Genomic DNA, 15,917 nt, shown 5'->3' with positions numbered 1-15,917 from the left:
GTCTATGGTCTGAATTTGTGTTGAGTGGAGAGAAAGATCAATGCAAAAATGAAGACTGTAGTTGTGTAGCAGATGACATTGAAGGTCTCCCTTTTAAAAATATATGTGCTGTTCAGTTCCACATTGCTCATGCTGTCCCTAAAGTCATTGCCTGTACTCAGTGAAATCAGCAGCTTGTTTTGCTGAGAGTATTTTGGAGTGCTGAAGACTGTAGACTCTACAAAAGAGTATGTTTCCAGTTTCTAGGCACACCAGTGGTGCATTGAATGTAAATAATGATTATGGTTTCTTTATTTTGTTTCTCCTTAGTCTTCTGCTGTGGTGGTTCCTAAGTTGCTGCTTCTTGTAGCAAGTGCTGTTGACCCTCAGCAGGTTGTTCAGCAGCTCTGAACTGTGTTGGCCTTCTGATCTGCAAAACTGAAACTACTATGTATTATGGAACATTTAAAACCTCTGGTTGGCCAATAGATCACTGTTTGAGAACAGTTGGTTTAGGTTCATTATTCAGATACGCAGATTAGACCCTGAAACAAAGGATTGCATTTCCTGTTCAGTATGGACTCTAGTGGAAGAAAACAACTAGTTGCTATATTTGCTAATTGGTTGGAAAGAGACAGTTTTGAAATTTGACATGTTGGATACATTTAGTTGGAGTGCAGGGAAATAGACAAATTAGTTTTATGTTGGTTTGCTGCTTCAGATATGCATGCCTTTGAAAACAAAATGAGATGCTAAATTCTGTTGCTGTGAGGTTTTTCATAACCTCTGCTTTGGCCTGGAGGCAGAGTTGCCAAATACATTTGGTTATCTTTGCTCTTTTCCAGGTTTGCTGGTGCTCCTTGCTGCTCTGTGGCTGTATATTTTTTCATGGCTTTGGGAAAACTGGGCTAGAGTTTGTGTACAGAGGGAGAGGAAGGGAAGCTGTTTAATGCTTCTGCAGGAAGAGTAACTTCAAAGTGTTCTCTTCCTATCTGTTTTCTTGCAGTGAGAATGTGATTGCAGTTCAAAGATTTGTTTTTTCCACAGTCTGGATTTTCCATGGAATGAAAACCTGTTGGTTGGTAGTACGCACATTGATTTGTGGCTGTTTACTGAAATGCACCTCTTTTCCTATCTTGTGATCAGGTAGGTCTAACTGTGGCTAGTTTTTTTACACAGATGACATTAGTAATTTTATTGGAGCTTTGTTACTAAGTGGAATGTTTAGGTGTTGTTTGTGCAAGGAGTGTTTCCCACCTCCCTGACCTGGATGCTTTTCACTCCTGGCTATAAACACCAAAAGGAAAAAAAATAGCAGCCCTAAAAGTGTTCTTTTTTGGTAGCTCCAGCCTGAGCATGGGCGTCAGATGATTTGGCTGTGACTCCTTTCACTTGCTGGTTATTCACTTCTGTGAAGATTCCTTTGTTATCATTCTGGGTTTGTTTGTGTATTCACAGCATGGCAGCTTTGGAGAGAATTAGCCAGATGAGTTCTACCTGAGTTCCTTTACTGCTTGTGCAGAGGCAAAGCTTACTCTTTTGTGGCTATCTTTCTTGTGTGTTCTCATGTCTACGGCCTGAAATTCAAATAGTCTTACTAGTTGCTTCCCAAATACCTTAGGTAAGCTTTCAGAAACAGAGAATGTGTTTTCATTCAGTATGAGTTCCACAAAATCAGTTTGTAACTCTGTATTTGCTATTCTCACACCAGCTTCACCATTTTCCTCAACTTTTGAGTTCTTTTGCTATGAATCACCAGTGAATTAGACCTGATTGATCATAGTCAGGAAAGACTTTGGGGCCTGGAGTGGGGATTGCCCTTATGTTGCACAGTACACAGGAGTGCTAATTTAATTTCCCTGTAAAGTTAAAAACCAAAAAGTAAGGACTTTTAAGGCTTGCACAGAGAAAATAAGAATTAATCCTGCCTAAAACTGTCTCTGGCATAGTGTGGCCTTTTGGGCTGGTCACTACTTCAGGAAGGCTGGTGACTCTTTCAACTCTTCATGTTGTAGTTACAGTATGGTTAAACAAGGAATCGATTGGATTGTATGGCTCTGATTTCTGACCATCTAAAGGAAAGTGGAACTTCCAGCTAGCAATTTCAGAGTTTGGAACAAATAGTTTAATGTCGACTGTTTTCCATTGAATGTGAATATGTGGATGTAGCACTGCTCTATGTGACTGACAGCTTAGAAATGCTTTCTAGTCACTTATGCAGATTTGGGGAGGAAACCAGTAATATAGTCAGAACCTAGACTACTTCAAGAATTCCTTTTAGATAATTTTGGTTGAGTTCCTTTTATGATGGAATTCATAGGATCTCTGTCATTAAAATTGGAAACCTCTGTGTAGCACCCATTTGTTTAGTGACCTTGCTGTGGTGGCATTTGCCAGAATGTGCTTCTCAATGAGCTTTTTTGGCTATACTGCTGAAAACAAACTTCTTTGTTTTCAGCAGTATAGCCAAAACACTGCTACTTGTTTTGACGGGAGGATGGATATGGATTGTGGGAAGTCCTTGTTTGATCAGGAAGCTGTGCTCTGAAGTGAAAATGATGGTTGCCAATACTTTTTCCATTATTGGGCAAATGTTTCTAATACAAGGACAGAATTTATAAACCACTTGTGTCTGAGCAACACTAGTGCAGCCAGCTATAAAAGTGAAGAGGCTCATTAAAAGTAACATTAGACACAGGCAGTTCAGTGACTGAATGTTTGGGAAATCCTGTTCCTTAAGGAGGGGAGGCAAAGTTATTAAATATCACAAATTCGTCTGTCTGGGGTTCCCCCACTACATTCCAGCATTGCTGCAGAGCCAGTTTTCTGTGTTGCAGAAATTCTGTGTTACATGAATACATGAGAGTGTTCTTAATAGCACTTAGAGCTCTCTTCAGATACTGACTTGAGTGCTTTTGGGAAGTATGTGTGCAGACTGGTGGTGGTATAGCTAATTTGTCTCTCAGTAACCAGTATGCAAGTGGCAGAATGTTTTCATCCTCACTTTAAGGGAACTTCAACTTTATCATCAAAGATGATTGAGGGGGAATTGAAAGGTTGAGGCCAAACCATGCTTTAGCTATAGTGAAAACAAGTGCTGCACTGATTTAATGAAGAATGGACATGAGTTCAGAAACTTCAGCACTGAGTTTGTGTGAAAAGGAGCACAATGAATCAGTGACTAAATACTTACATTCTTAAACTGATCTGAAATTTAAATTCAGCTGTTATGATAGAGACAGCTATCATATGAGATAGGTAGTTGATCTAAATGAGTTGCTGTTAAGTAGTTAAACTTGAGCTCTGCAGAGTCTTATGTTTTCTTAGATTGTAAATCAGAATATTTTTGATGGTAAGTCTTTTTAAAGTTTTTTTTTAAGACAACTGTAGTTGTTATCACTGAAGTCAGTGTGTATATTTTAACTGGATGCATCTCTTAAAAAAGCCTTTCAAGTATATGTGGAAAATTACATGCACAATACCATGACCTACTGCACAAATGCCCTGAATTTTTGGAAGGCCGTTTTTTGTCATCTGGACGCTTAGCCCTAACTTTGGGTAACTGACGCTGTAGTTTTGTTCAGCCAATGACACAAATGGTGCTTTCTCCTTGCAGTGCAAGCACTATATCATGCTACTTCTTTGAATGAGTAGGCAGTATTTGGCTACTTTCATGTCTCCGGGAACAGAAGACTTTGTAGTCTTTTCCTTCTGCCTGATAGCTTGTGTTACTTTTGGTACCAAATTTTGTCATTAGCTGGGCCTGTAAAAACAGCTTCAAACAGAAACAACAGTAAGTTTTGTGAAATCCAAAATGCTTAGTTTTAAACTAATAAGTGAATGTACTATGAATCCTAATGAATCTGCAGGTAAGGTATCTATATGAAATACCAGCTATTTCAGTGCAGTGACTGGAATCAATATATAACCATAGGATCACTTAATTTTGTTATTATGAAAGGTGAGAGGAATCCCTGTAACTGTGTTCTCTGCCAGCCATGGTGTGGTGATGCAGTATAACCTTCTCTGTCTTGTTTAGGTTTGAGGAAGTAATTTAGGTAGGAAGAACCTGCTTTTTAAATTTCTTTGGTCAGCTCACAGATACTGTTTTAATATTTTTGTGCTTTTCAAATCCCCTGCTACTGCATTAGGTTCACATAAAAGCTCTGAATCTGTGATGGACAAATGACTGTGATGCCAAATTCAGTCTGATGTTTGTCCTGACTGCTGCCAGGTTGAGAGAGGTAGTGCTCTGCAGTTTGTAACCAATTTTGCAGGTTCCACCTAGTGGTGGTAATTCCACGTCTCTCTGCTTAGAGTGAATATAATTTATTTCATTCTTTTGTATCTGTTAAATTTACTCTAGATTTTTCATCAGAGTGGTTGCTTGAGAATTTGGTCTGCTTCAGTTCAGTCACATTTCTTATAAGTTTGTTGAAAGTATTCATTTCATTTTGAGAAAAGAAAAAAGGTCCCTGGTGGGAGTTGTAGGGATTTTCAGATGCTTGGCTTGCAGAGATGTGTTTTCTCAAGGGTGTGGAGCACCTTTGTAGCAAATTCAAACATAATGACAACAGATTTCTTCAGGGTGTAGGTTAGAAACTATTACAGTGCGTATACTGTGGATCGCAGACATGGAAGAGGAAATAGGTGTCTGCCTGCATTTGTGTAGTCTCCCTTAATGCAGGAAGATTGTGTCATCATTTGGCCCACTTGTTTCTGACACAAATGGAGTGGCTTGAAGCCACTGTTGTAAATGGGTTTGTGCTTTTGTGAAGGTTCACTGGCAAGAGAAGCTGGATCTGGAACAGAATAGAAAGGGAACATGAGGTCTGTTTGGTGTTTGTGGCCTTTAAATTGTACTATTGTTAGTCTGGATGGGCTAGAGAAAAAACAACTTTTAAAATTCCTTGCCATATCCTTCTCTTTATCCTACTTCCTTAATGTCAGGCTTTTGTGGTGGTGGGATTTTTAGGTTTTTTTTTGTTTTGAAATGTCATTATTTCATAACAGATTAGGCTTTCTCTTAAAAGGGAGCCTATACTCAGAAGTAGAAAGAACTGAATGAGTATTGGCAATTAGGCTGAACTTGCAATGAATAAGTCAAAGAATTCAGTTTCCTAGGAGTACTGCAGAATTAATACTAAGGTTTGGGATTTTTTCTGGATCGTATTTTGTGAGCTAGATTCAGTATTAAAGTCCATAAAGAAGGAAGCCTGACTTATATAATGTGAAGGGGTAATGTTGTTCTTAAAGTGTGAGAAATTAAAAGGTCATTTCTGCTTTATGTCCTTACTAATTTTTTTAGGCAAGAGTTGTCACTGCGCCATAATAACTTCAGGGTGACTGAAAATAGCGTAAAGAATTCAAGTGTAGTATTTCGGTCTTTTCTGGTGATTATTCAACAAGTGCAGTTGAAAAGAAAGAAAAGAATCAAGTATGACAACTTTTCATTGATTAAATGGGTGTTGGTACAATGTAGCCACCAAAATTCTTCTTGTGAATTTGATACAATAGCAAAGATCAGTAAAATGTATTGCTGGCATATTTGTATTTAAAGTCTTACTTTGAACTCATGCTGTTTACACAGTATGGACTAGTCTAGTTAGATGGACTTACTGAGTTTCTGCCTTGAAGTCACTGTTCCTAGTTTTGGAGGAATGGTAAAATTATATCAATGTAGTATAACTATAAGGATAGTGGTATTATAGTTTAGATTTCCAGAGTTTGGGAAGGGTAGAGGTTGTGAAGGGGAAAGCAGAATGAATGCTGAGGAATCACTTCAAAATTCATGGGTGCGTGTAAGTAAGAATTGGTCAGTGGAGGTACTTGCTGGTGAAGCTGCAGTGTAGTTGAAGAACCAAAGAAGAGGAATGTGGTGTAGTCTTTGATCTCAGCTTAAGGAGTTTGGATGGAAAAATGGAAGACTGAGTGGTAGACAGCTGGATTTACCTGGGAAATGGGACAGAATGTTTAGGCCTGAAGTAGAAATAGCTGGAATTTAAGGGAAAGAACAAGGCCTTACTGGAGAAAGGCAAAGATGGTTGGCAATGTAAAATACATGTTTGGGGTTGTTACAAAGGTCTGTGTGGTTGAGATGTTAAGTCTGTTTTTCAATTAAGTTGTTCTTCAGGTTTCAGTAATAAGTACTTGAGAATCACGGTGAGGAGAAGGAAAAAGCAGGTGAATAAATATGAAAGGGATGGGAAAAATATCTTACTTGGTGGGAGGAGTCAGTGAACACTTTTAGGGTTGCAGTTACTATTGTAGCTTAAGTCCAGTGACTGACTCCAAAGCTCTAGCCTGTGTTAAGTTACTTTTTCAAGGAAATGGGTTTTGCTACTCTGCTGTTAAATCCTATGGAGAACTTTGAAATGTTTTCTTTGCATGAAGAATTTGGTTTGGTAATTGGTTTTGCTTAAGTCTGGGTGTTAATTTGAAACATTTTGTAATTTAATATGTTCCAAACTAATATTTTAAATAGTTTCAGTTGGTTATTTCTCAGAAAAGTGGAGAATAGATCTATAGTGAAGGCATACATGATAATTTCTCTGAGTTTATTGGTTGTGGTTAAGGGGTATATTGGCAGTGTATAAGTTAACAGTGAACGTAGTACAGGTAGAAAGGTGAATTTGTAGAAGGTACTTTTTCCCCAGAGTTGAGACTTGTCTCTTGGGTGGGGGGAAGCTGCAATAAAGATGAACTGATTAACTGATTGAAATTCTTGTTTGGATATTTTACTGAAAATTACCAAAATTACCATGCCAGTTGTGATTGTTGGGCTTTGTTTCAGTTTTTGTTTTTTTTTTATTTTTTTACGCTGTTCTAAGATTGTTATTTTTGTTATAAATGGGAGCTTTGCCTCCTCAGTCAGTTTCTGGGAGCTTCTTGGAGGTTGGGTTGTCAGAGCTTGTACCCATTGGCTGACTTTGGACACACCACCCCCCCAACCCCCCATTTTCATGTTGATACTGGAGCTTCAGTGTTCATGTGGAGACAGCTCAGTGGATAGAGCCAGGTTGTACCTTCGTGCATGTTTAGCAGGCCCATAGGTCTGCAGTGGTCAATAAAATGTTTGATGAGGCCTGCAGTCCAGTTCTGAGCTCAGGCACTGGGCTGGGGGTCTTACCCTTGGTCATGGCTCAGAGTTTCAGCATCAGCACAGCCTCCACTTCACCCGGCAGGAACTATGTCTGTCCTCCCTGGGAGCTCTCATCCCTGGAATTAAGGCTGGCTGATGAACCATGGGCACTCTTTACCAGGATTGAATCGAGTTGATGGCAGTTTGTTTAGAAAGTCCTTCATAGTATTCACTGTTCTGAAACTATTGGAAAAATTTGTGTCACAACAAATATAAATAATATTCTGTCATTATAAATACTGTTGCAAGTCTAAAAACTAAGTTTGTTTTGTGCGTATGATTGGATACAAATAAGTATGCTCTATGAAAATTCAGTGAAACAACGTGAAATGTGGTTTTGAAATGTTGATTACCGTCTGCAAGCTGAATACAGTTGGTGTTCTTGAATGCATGCTGAGGAAAAAAAAGACAGCTGTTAATAAAAATAATAAACCCCCAAGTTCTTTCAGTGTAATTGCAGCAAACTGCTTAGCCTGAGATCAGAGCCTTTGTACACTGTTTGAGCTTAGTAACCACTAGAAGATTGTTCTCTGCTCGTGTGTCGATTGCACAGCACTGGTAAGTGGTGAAGCGTTTCTGCTCTGACAGGCATTATGGCACCAGCACTGAGTGGTGCCGTAATGCCTGTCCCTGGCAGTGAGCTGGCATGTGCCAGGCTGGCAGCTTGGAGTAATAAAATGCCAAGATGATGTTGCAGCATTGTGTGGAAGTGCAAATCAGAGAAGTCATCATAGGCTCCAGCTTAAAGAGGAACAGGGAGGGGGGTTGTGTTAGGTATGGCGTAGTTCTAAGTCCAAGCACTAATTGCTGGCATTTTGAAAACTTTTGGAATTGTCACTTCTGTTGTAGGAAAATAACTGGGACTCTATGGAAAGAAGTGGAGATGAAAGTCAGCTGATATATTTCACATAAACTATTCACTTTTTTATAGAAAGAGAGATGCAATCACTATAATTTACTATGAGAAATGAAAGTAAATTCTAGAAATCTTACATTATGGAGGAAAAGAAAAAAAATTAAGCCAATATTATCATAATGAAATCCTGTTAAATCAAGTTGGAGGTAGTTTTTCTAATTGGTGAAGAAGTTCACTATTTTTTCTTCCCATTCAGTTTTTTGGTTTCTTTATTTTAGTTTTTTTTTTTTTTTTTTAAATATATATGTGTGTCTGTTTGGAGGTGAAAATATGTTAAACTTTTAATCTTTCTAAGCTTTTCAAATGCAGGCAGATTTCCAGAGATTTGTGCTGCTCAGTTAACTGCATGAGCAGGGTAACTGAGCAAAGTTGCTTACCTGCAGACTAAGCAGTCTTCAGGCTTTGCTGAAATGGATGCTGTGTTTTAGCAGACCAGCTGCTCGTTGCTCTTGCTGCTGGGATGTCTATGACCAGGATTTTCTTCTGCTGCTATTCAAGGAATTGACTGATACTGGAGAACACTATACAGTGTGCTTGGGTAGCCATGAAGTGAAAATAAGGTTGCGTGGGCTCTTCAAGGACATCCATAGGCAGTAATCTATAAATAATTGCTGGCTGAGGTTCAAACTGGTATTTTCAGGTTAATTTTTAAAAAAAATCTGAATCTGTTAAGGAGCTCTCCCTGTTTTCATAAGGATTCAGTCTGTAGTTGTTAAACCTGTTTTCTTGTTATCTCCCAAGTTGGTGAGGAAGGGTGTATGGCTAGTTAGGACAGTTCCTGCTCAGCTACTCCAAACAGCTGGCCTGCTGGTGCTCTGTTGTGTCTTCGTGGTCATGTGCATCAGTGAGTCTCCTGTGATCTGATGGAGCAAGAGGATACAGTGGGAAAGGATGCCTTGTAGTTTGTATATGTCCCCAGTAGTTCAGCAGAACATCTGGGCTGTATTTCAAGGGAAATCCTATGCCATTACTAAATTTAAAACAATCAGATGAGACAGCCTTCTGGGTTTTAGGGTACTGGAAGTAAAATCTTTGAAACAGTTGAGTATTTTCATAATTTCATTGCTGCGGATCTGGAGAAGAGATTCAGGTAGCAGAGAAGAGGTGATTGGGTTTGAGGACTTACGTCCCTTCACCTCCTGGCTTCATTGTGTGATTTAACAGTTGCTATCTCAAAACTCTTCCTTTCTGGTGTCTTTGTAACATGGAATAAATATATATGGGCTTGGTCTGTATGCAGCTTTAGATCTGCGATGGTGGTTTCCTCCCAGAAAGGAGCCATTGCTGACTGGGGATGCTAAAGCTTATGGGGAGCTGTTTCTTTGAGGTTAACTTAACTCCTGATGCTTTGAGCTCTAGTGGGGAGGAAAGGTGCCTCTTGCTAGTACAGAACGCTCTGTTGCAGTAGAGAAAACAGAGGCAAAATGTTGGCAAGGGAGCCCAGACTGGATGTCCTAATCTTGTTGTCAAATAGTGGGTGTCAGACAAAGTTTTGCTGTTGTCTGTTTTCACCTATGTGAGTCTGGGAGATGAAAGCTGGTCTGGTAGAATATATGGATCAGTAAAGAAAAATCTTGATACCTGTGACTTATATACATTTCTTGTAAAATTGCAAATCAGTGGTTTCTTTGTGAATCTTGGTGTTGAAGGCAACTGAGTAGAAAATTGATGGCTTCTGCCAGTAGTTTTAACAGCTGACTACCTCAGACAATTTTTTTAAAATATGCTGGTGTTAAACCAAGTGATGATGACGACCTTAGTTTAAAGCTGATTGTCTTTGCCTAAAGCTTTGCTAATTTTTACTGAGTGCTGGTTTTGTCCTGTCACCATCACTGGAGCACCATGCACTGGCGTATTAAGTGACTTTGTTAACATTTGTCCAGGGTAGATTGCTGATTGGGATGTCCAAGGGATTAAATGTTGTACAATAAAAGCTCATCACTTTGAGTTAAATATATTCACCCTGAAAGTATGAGGAAGCCATGGGGTACTTGGGTACTAAAAAGCCAAAGCATTCCTTATTTTCCAGACTCAGAAGAAGAAGCTTCTCTATGAAATAGTCCCATTTAAACTCTAGTCCTCAAACTGTCCAGTCTCTGTAATATTTTGGCGCTTGAAGGCTTATCTTCTAATTCAGTTTTGAGAATTATAGCTGTTCCTCAAACAGAAGCGTGTGCAGTATAATGTCTAGTAAAATTTAGTTATTATCCCCTGTTTGCGGGATGATGTTACGGTGTTTTGGAAGCCAATACGGCAAAGCACGGGGGCTCTGTGGCTCCCGTGGGTGAGCAGAGGGGGCTTTGGCAGTGCTTTCACCGCGTGGGGCGGCTCTTCGGCGCGGGGCGGCAGCTGCGACGCTGGCGGGATGGAGGTCCCGGTTCCTGTGCAGGGCCGTGAGTGGCTGTCCCGGGGAGGGGACGACAGGCCCGGCCCATTGTAGAAACCTGAGGCAGCAGCATGCACCGAGGCAAAGGGAAGGGCTCCTGCGGGGGGAGCGGGAGCAGCGGGGAGAGGCCGGTAGAAATAGGTGAATTCAAGAGCCGATGGGCGAGGCGGGCCGCAGTTGGTACCCGGCTGCGCGGAGGTACCGCGCTCCGCCGCACCCACCTGGCCCGGGGCGGGAGGGACCGCGGAGCGCCGGTAGCCGCGGCCCCGCCCCGCCCGCGCGTGCCTCCGCTCCGCCGCACCGGGGGCACGCGGGGTTCGGGCCGGGCCGTCTGACGCTGTGCTCTGCCCGCAGATGGCCGCGTGCGTGTCCCGGGTGGAGCTGTCCGTGGCCTGCCGGAGCCTCCTCGACGGGGACCTGAGCTCTAGGTGGACCCCCTCTGCGTCCTGCTGCAGGACGCGGGCGATGGCCGGTGGGCTGAGGTAAGAGCGGCTCGTGGCCGCGCGCTGCCGGTGGGTGTAAACACGCCGAGTCTCCTCTTTTCCATCCCGTAGGTTTTCCTGGAAGGTGTATGACATACACCTAATTCAGATTTATGATTGGTCAGCAGTCCCACTGCCCACGCTCAAATCTTCAGTGTTTTCTTTAATTGCTGACTTGTTTGCTCAGAGTTGCATCAGGAGGCTCATTTGCCTGTAAGGATATGACTTGCCGTAGAGCACACGCTCCAGAATACATTGTTTCAGCAGTCTTTTCCCCCTGGTTTTCAGAATTTTCCCTTACAGTAGTGTTTTTCAATACCATTTCCTTTCCTGATGAGTCATCAGTCAGCCCAGTTTGTCACTGAGAATGAGGCATGGGTCCAGGGTGTGTAGCCTTGCAAGTGCCTGTGTCCACCTGGTGCAGGTAAAAAGCTGTGTGGGAGAATATGGGCTTGTTACTCATTATCAACAGCTCTGCTCCTGTGTTTGTGCAGCTAGATCACACGGAAAAGGTCAAGAACTGCCAAGACCCTGAATTCTGCAAGAAACTGGTTGTGGACTGCTACTTTGAGAAAGTGCAGAAGCTGAAATTCGGCATGTATGATATTGATAACAAGTCTTTTGATTTAAATGATGATGGCTACCTGGGAGGGATTGAGTGGGCACTGGGACAGGTACGTGTAGACGTGTTAAGTGATGTACAAAATAGCAGCGAGAGTTGGCTTTATTATGAAAAATGAAGTGAAAATCTGCTTTGTCAAAGGCTGCAATATATTCAAATTTGAAAACACAGTTAAACACGTTCGTTTGTGTTACCATTGAATGTGGTTAGAAAAATCACCATGTCGATCACAAAGCAAAGGTTAGAAATACATGTATTTTGTAATTAATTGCTTAACTTAGGAGGCACTTCAAGAGTAATTCTTTCCTCTTTGTCTAACATGATATTTTTATTATCTGTCTTCTAACCTTAGGTTGTGTCTAGCTCAGTGTTCACCCGACTGCTGGAATTGAAGCAGGAAAAGTCAGCAGGAAAGGGCACTTACAGTAGATAATGTTTTTGTTTGAAAAAAGTCTCTCAATATGTTGTCTGGGATAAAGTGGCTTTTCTGGTTTCTTGTCAGTATATCTTCAAATGCTACATATATACAGGAGAGAGATATTTAAAAGAAACTACAGTTTCTTTTATGGACAAAATATAAGCAAAACTCTGTCATTTCTTGTTTACATTTTTTTGCCCCCAAAATTTCCATGGCAGAGATTTCAGTAGAGGAGATTAAGGATACCAGGTTTGTGTACCGGGAAATTGAAGCCCAAAACTTGGACAAAAAGGTATTGATTTTTTAAGAAATTATCTTGCATGCTTCTCTAGTAATTACATTTTGCGCCTTTTGGCCAGGAATCTCTGTGTTTGCAGACATTAAACTGAGCCAGTAATCCGTTTGTGAGCAAAGGCTTGCTGTGTTTTGTGTTATTTACAGTGGAGTAAGTTGGAGATACAATTGCATGTTGAAGTCCACAATGTCAAACTAGTAACTCAACTGCCAGGTGTAGGTTTTAAGGTATTGTTTTGGCTTTGGAATATTTGTATATGAATACAAATCACTTATATAATTGTGTCCAGTGAACTGATATTTCTTTAATTTTGTTAAAGAAGAAAAGGTGGAAATTTAGATGTTCTGCTCAATGTTATTTTAAACCAAAGACCAATACAGGGATTTAGTCCTAACTCTCAGTTCACAAAGTGATGTGATTTATAAAAGTGGTTTGAGGAGGAGATCTTGAAATTCGAGCTTATAAATGCTGATGACTTACAGAGTGCAGCAGTTTTAAAAACTAAAATAAAAAAGGAAAGAGGAAAGAAAATTAATGTATAGTTTGTTTGACTTTGTTCTTTTACAAAGTATTGTCTGGTATTTAGTTAATTCTTTACTCATTTTGGTAAAATATAGAGGAGGCTGATTACTTCAGGATTTTTGTGTGCAGGATTTCTTAGGTAAATCGGATCAATTTCTGGAGTTTGACAAGCGGAGCAATGCTGGAGCATGGCAGCTCATATCCAGAGCAGAGGTAGAATTTCCACGTAGTGTTTTCCTTGAGTTGATCAGACAGTTTATTCTTACTCAAAGTGAGAGAGAGTCCCACTCCTGGTCATGCTTTGCACCAGTTTTGCAGAGAAAGTATCCTATATAACGGTGTTCTGCTCACTATGGCTGCAGCAAATTGTTTATTTGCTGCTTGGTGACTGGATGGAGGTACCTGAGTAAGGAGTCTGACCATGGACAGCAAGTGAGAAGAGGGTCTCTCTTCCTTCTCAATGGTGTTGAGCTTGGCTGTAAAATTTACCTTCACTGAGAGCATCAAGCTTTTATTTCTTGCAGAGCTGTTGCTTTGCCATTGATACGTGCCAGGATTGAACTGGTTGAGGCTATTCTTAACTTGCCATGAAGAGCCCTCTTGTAATCATTTCTAGTGAGTTGCATGCTGTATTTCTCATGTGACATGTTGCTGTCATATTTTCAAGGTCATCAAGATCAGCTTAAATCCACGCTGGAGGAAGTTCAATTGTTCGCTTGCAAACTTTCTGTGGTGGAGATTTTAATAAAGCTATCAAGGTACAGCCTTTAGAAATTCTCTTCGTTGTTCCAAGTCATCAATTTTCTGTTGATGCTAACAATGCGTTATCAGGTTGTCTAGTCATATTTAAGTTATTAGATTGCCTTTCTAGAATTGTAGTGAGATAGATAAATGACTACATGTCTGTTTTAAAATATGATGAGTGGTCAAATCGAGAAGTCGGGAAATGCAGAAGTGACACAATTTCCAATGATTAGTCATAAGAAGAATTGTAACTGTTTTTTTTTGCTCTTCTGGCCAGGGTTTCAAGTTGAGCTTTGGTTGTGGTGTCTTGTTTGGTTGGGTAGTTGGTTGTTTTGGGTTTTTTTCATTGCGGCTTTCTAGCACTGTTTCTAAGTTAACTGAGAAACTTGCAGATATTGGACAAACTTAAGCGCCTTGGGATACTAACACAGAGAGGGCTTTGAGGTACCTGTCAGATTTATCCATTCAAGAGACTGGAAGGTTTTCCCAATTCTTTTTCTATCTGTTTGAAGTAGAAATTTAGTTTTAAGTCAAAATTGCATTCCCCTGTGGTCTTGTGTATGATAACTAATTCTCTGTGGCCCTGGCTTGTAGAGGTGTAGCAGAACAACTACATATTTTAATATGTTTCTACAAAAGAAAAATCTGATAGCAACTTAATATGTTAGTTTTTCTTCTAAGCAATGTGTTGATAATTTAAAGGCATTTAAATCCATAGATTGTTCTGTGTGAGTATAATTTCTCTCTACTTTTCTAACACCTAAATGCTTTACCTTGGCAGAATTTTACTTCTTCATCCTCTCTCTGAAGAAATTTCATGCTGAAAGCTTGATATGGAAGATTTAGCAAAATGCATGCATGCTAATGTTCTTTGTGCAGTGTGGTAGTTCCTAATAATTACTGAGATTATTAGCCTTAAAATAGGTGTTCAGGTGTTGTCTTGGTTTAAAAGACAGGTGTCTGCCAAAGAAGGTGGGAACCCCCCCTTGGAATGGAGAATATGACCCCCTTCCCTCTGAATTATTGTAACTTTGAAATGACAGGGCTTTCAGGCAAAGCCAGGGGGAAAGGAATAGCAGTTCCTTACTGGCGTGTGTGTGTATACCACGGCAAACAAACCCCAAGCCCGGCAGCAAGGACGAGCAGACGCAGAGCCCCAGGGCCGCCTTGTCCCGGCTGCAGGCACCTTCCCCTGCGGTGCAGTTCCGGGCACGGCCAGCAGGGGCGCTGCTGGCTCCCGGCCGGGCAGGGCGGGGCGATGATTCCCCCGGGGCTGCAGGGGGCGCTGTGGCGCGAGCTCGGCCGCCTCTCTGCACGCGGCAATGGCGGGCGGGCTGGCGGAAGGGATGGAGAAGGGGCTTCCTTTGGACCCCTCAGGGACGGCCGGTCCCGCTGTGCCTCCGGCTGCTGAAATAGACTGCAGCAGGAACCTCGGAAGCAGCTGGAACGGCAGAGTAGAGTAGACCCTGGGTGGCAAACAAAGTGTAGCAAAAAACCCGAAGCTGTGGCAGGAGCAATGTGGGTCCTGCAGTGGCAGCCAGACTCCCACAAGCAGCAGGGAGGGGCTCCCTCCAGAGGGGTCCTGGGTTTCCGCTGAGGTACCCAAGCACTTGATGAGTCTCTCATCAAGATTGATTGTTGAAAAGGTCCCAGTTTAACAGCTGCTCTTACGAGCAAAGCCTCACCCAGGGTAAGGAGAAGCATTGAAGGACAAATCTCCACAGTGGTGAATCCTTTGGGCAGCAGCACTTCAGCACCAAAACCACAACCAAGAGCAAGGCTGCGAGAGAGGGCTGAGCCCAGGCCCTGGCCCCCAGCTAAGTCTTGGTATCTCTGCACTTTGCAAGAGAAAATCTCCTCCAGCTACCAAGCTCACTCCCCACCTAGGAGGCTGCAGTCAACTACACCCCTTGCCCCCTACTCCCCATCTTGGATGCATCTTTTGTCTCTCTTAGGCAACAAATGGGAGAAAAATTCCCTGAGAGAAAGAAAAATTCAAACCTCCAACAGGTGTGCTGGGCTTGTTGATAGGTGGCAGTGTTCTGAGTGGTGTTTGTGAGCTCTTATTGGTGGGGTATCAACAGTTTTAGGTCAGAAAGAAGTCATCTTTGTTCAAAAGTGTGCAGCAGGCATATAGAGGAGGTGACTAAGCGGTGCATATTGTCATTGGTTAGAACTGACATGATGTGGTTTACCCATACTGTTTTGTGGGGCTATATTTGCTATACCCCAAAAATATTTGTGTTGTTATTTTGTTTTGTTTGTTTTTTAGAAGCTTTCTATGCTTTCGAGTCCACTTCAGAATTATCTACTTCTTCAAAAGGATAGCTTTTTTCTGTTAGTTCATTTAAGCCAAAATTCTTGATGCATGGGCAAATAATCTGGGCAATTTCCCAATGCAGTTGTGAAAAA

General features: G+C 41.5%; 1 protein-coding gene across 1 annotated transcript in view; it reads left to right on the top strand.

The window, feature by feature from the left end:
- CPNE1 (copine 1) overlaps positions 1–15,917 on the top strand; it is a 43,332-nt gene that overhangs the window by 13,402 nt on the left and 14,013 nt on the right. Inside the window, 8 exon segments of the mRNA XM_059862465.1 lie at positions 10,777–10,849; positions 10,852–10,904; positions 11,399–11,578; positions 11,879–11,951; positions 12,163–12,236; positions 12,891–12,974; positions 13,429–13,470; positions 13,472–13,519. Coding sequence (XP_059718448.1) covers positions 10,777–10,849; positions 10,852–10,904; positions 11,399–11,578; positions 11,879–11,951; positions 12,163–12,236; positions 12,891–12,974; positions 13,429–13,470; positions 13,472–13,519 — 627 coding nt within the window.

This window comes from Haemorhous mexicanus, chromosome 18 (genome assembly GCF_027477595.1).
Source record: "Haemorhous mexicanus isolate bHaeMex1 chromosome 18, bHaeMex1.pri, whole genome shotgun sequence".
Lineage (NCBI taxonomy): Eukaryota > Metazoa > Chordata > Aves > Passeriformes > Fringillidae > Haemorhous > Haemorhous mexicanus.
This window is presented reverse-complemented; position numbering and strand designations above follow the sequence as displayed.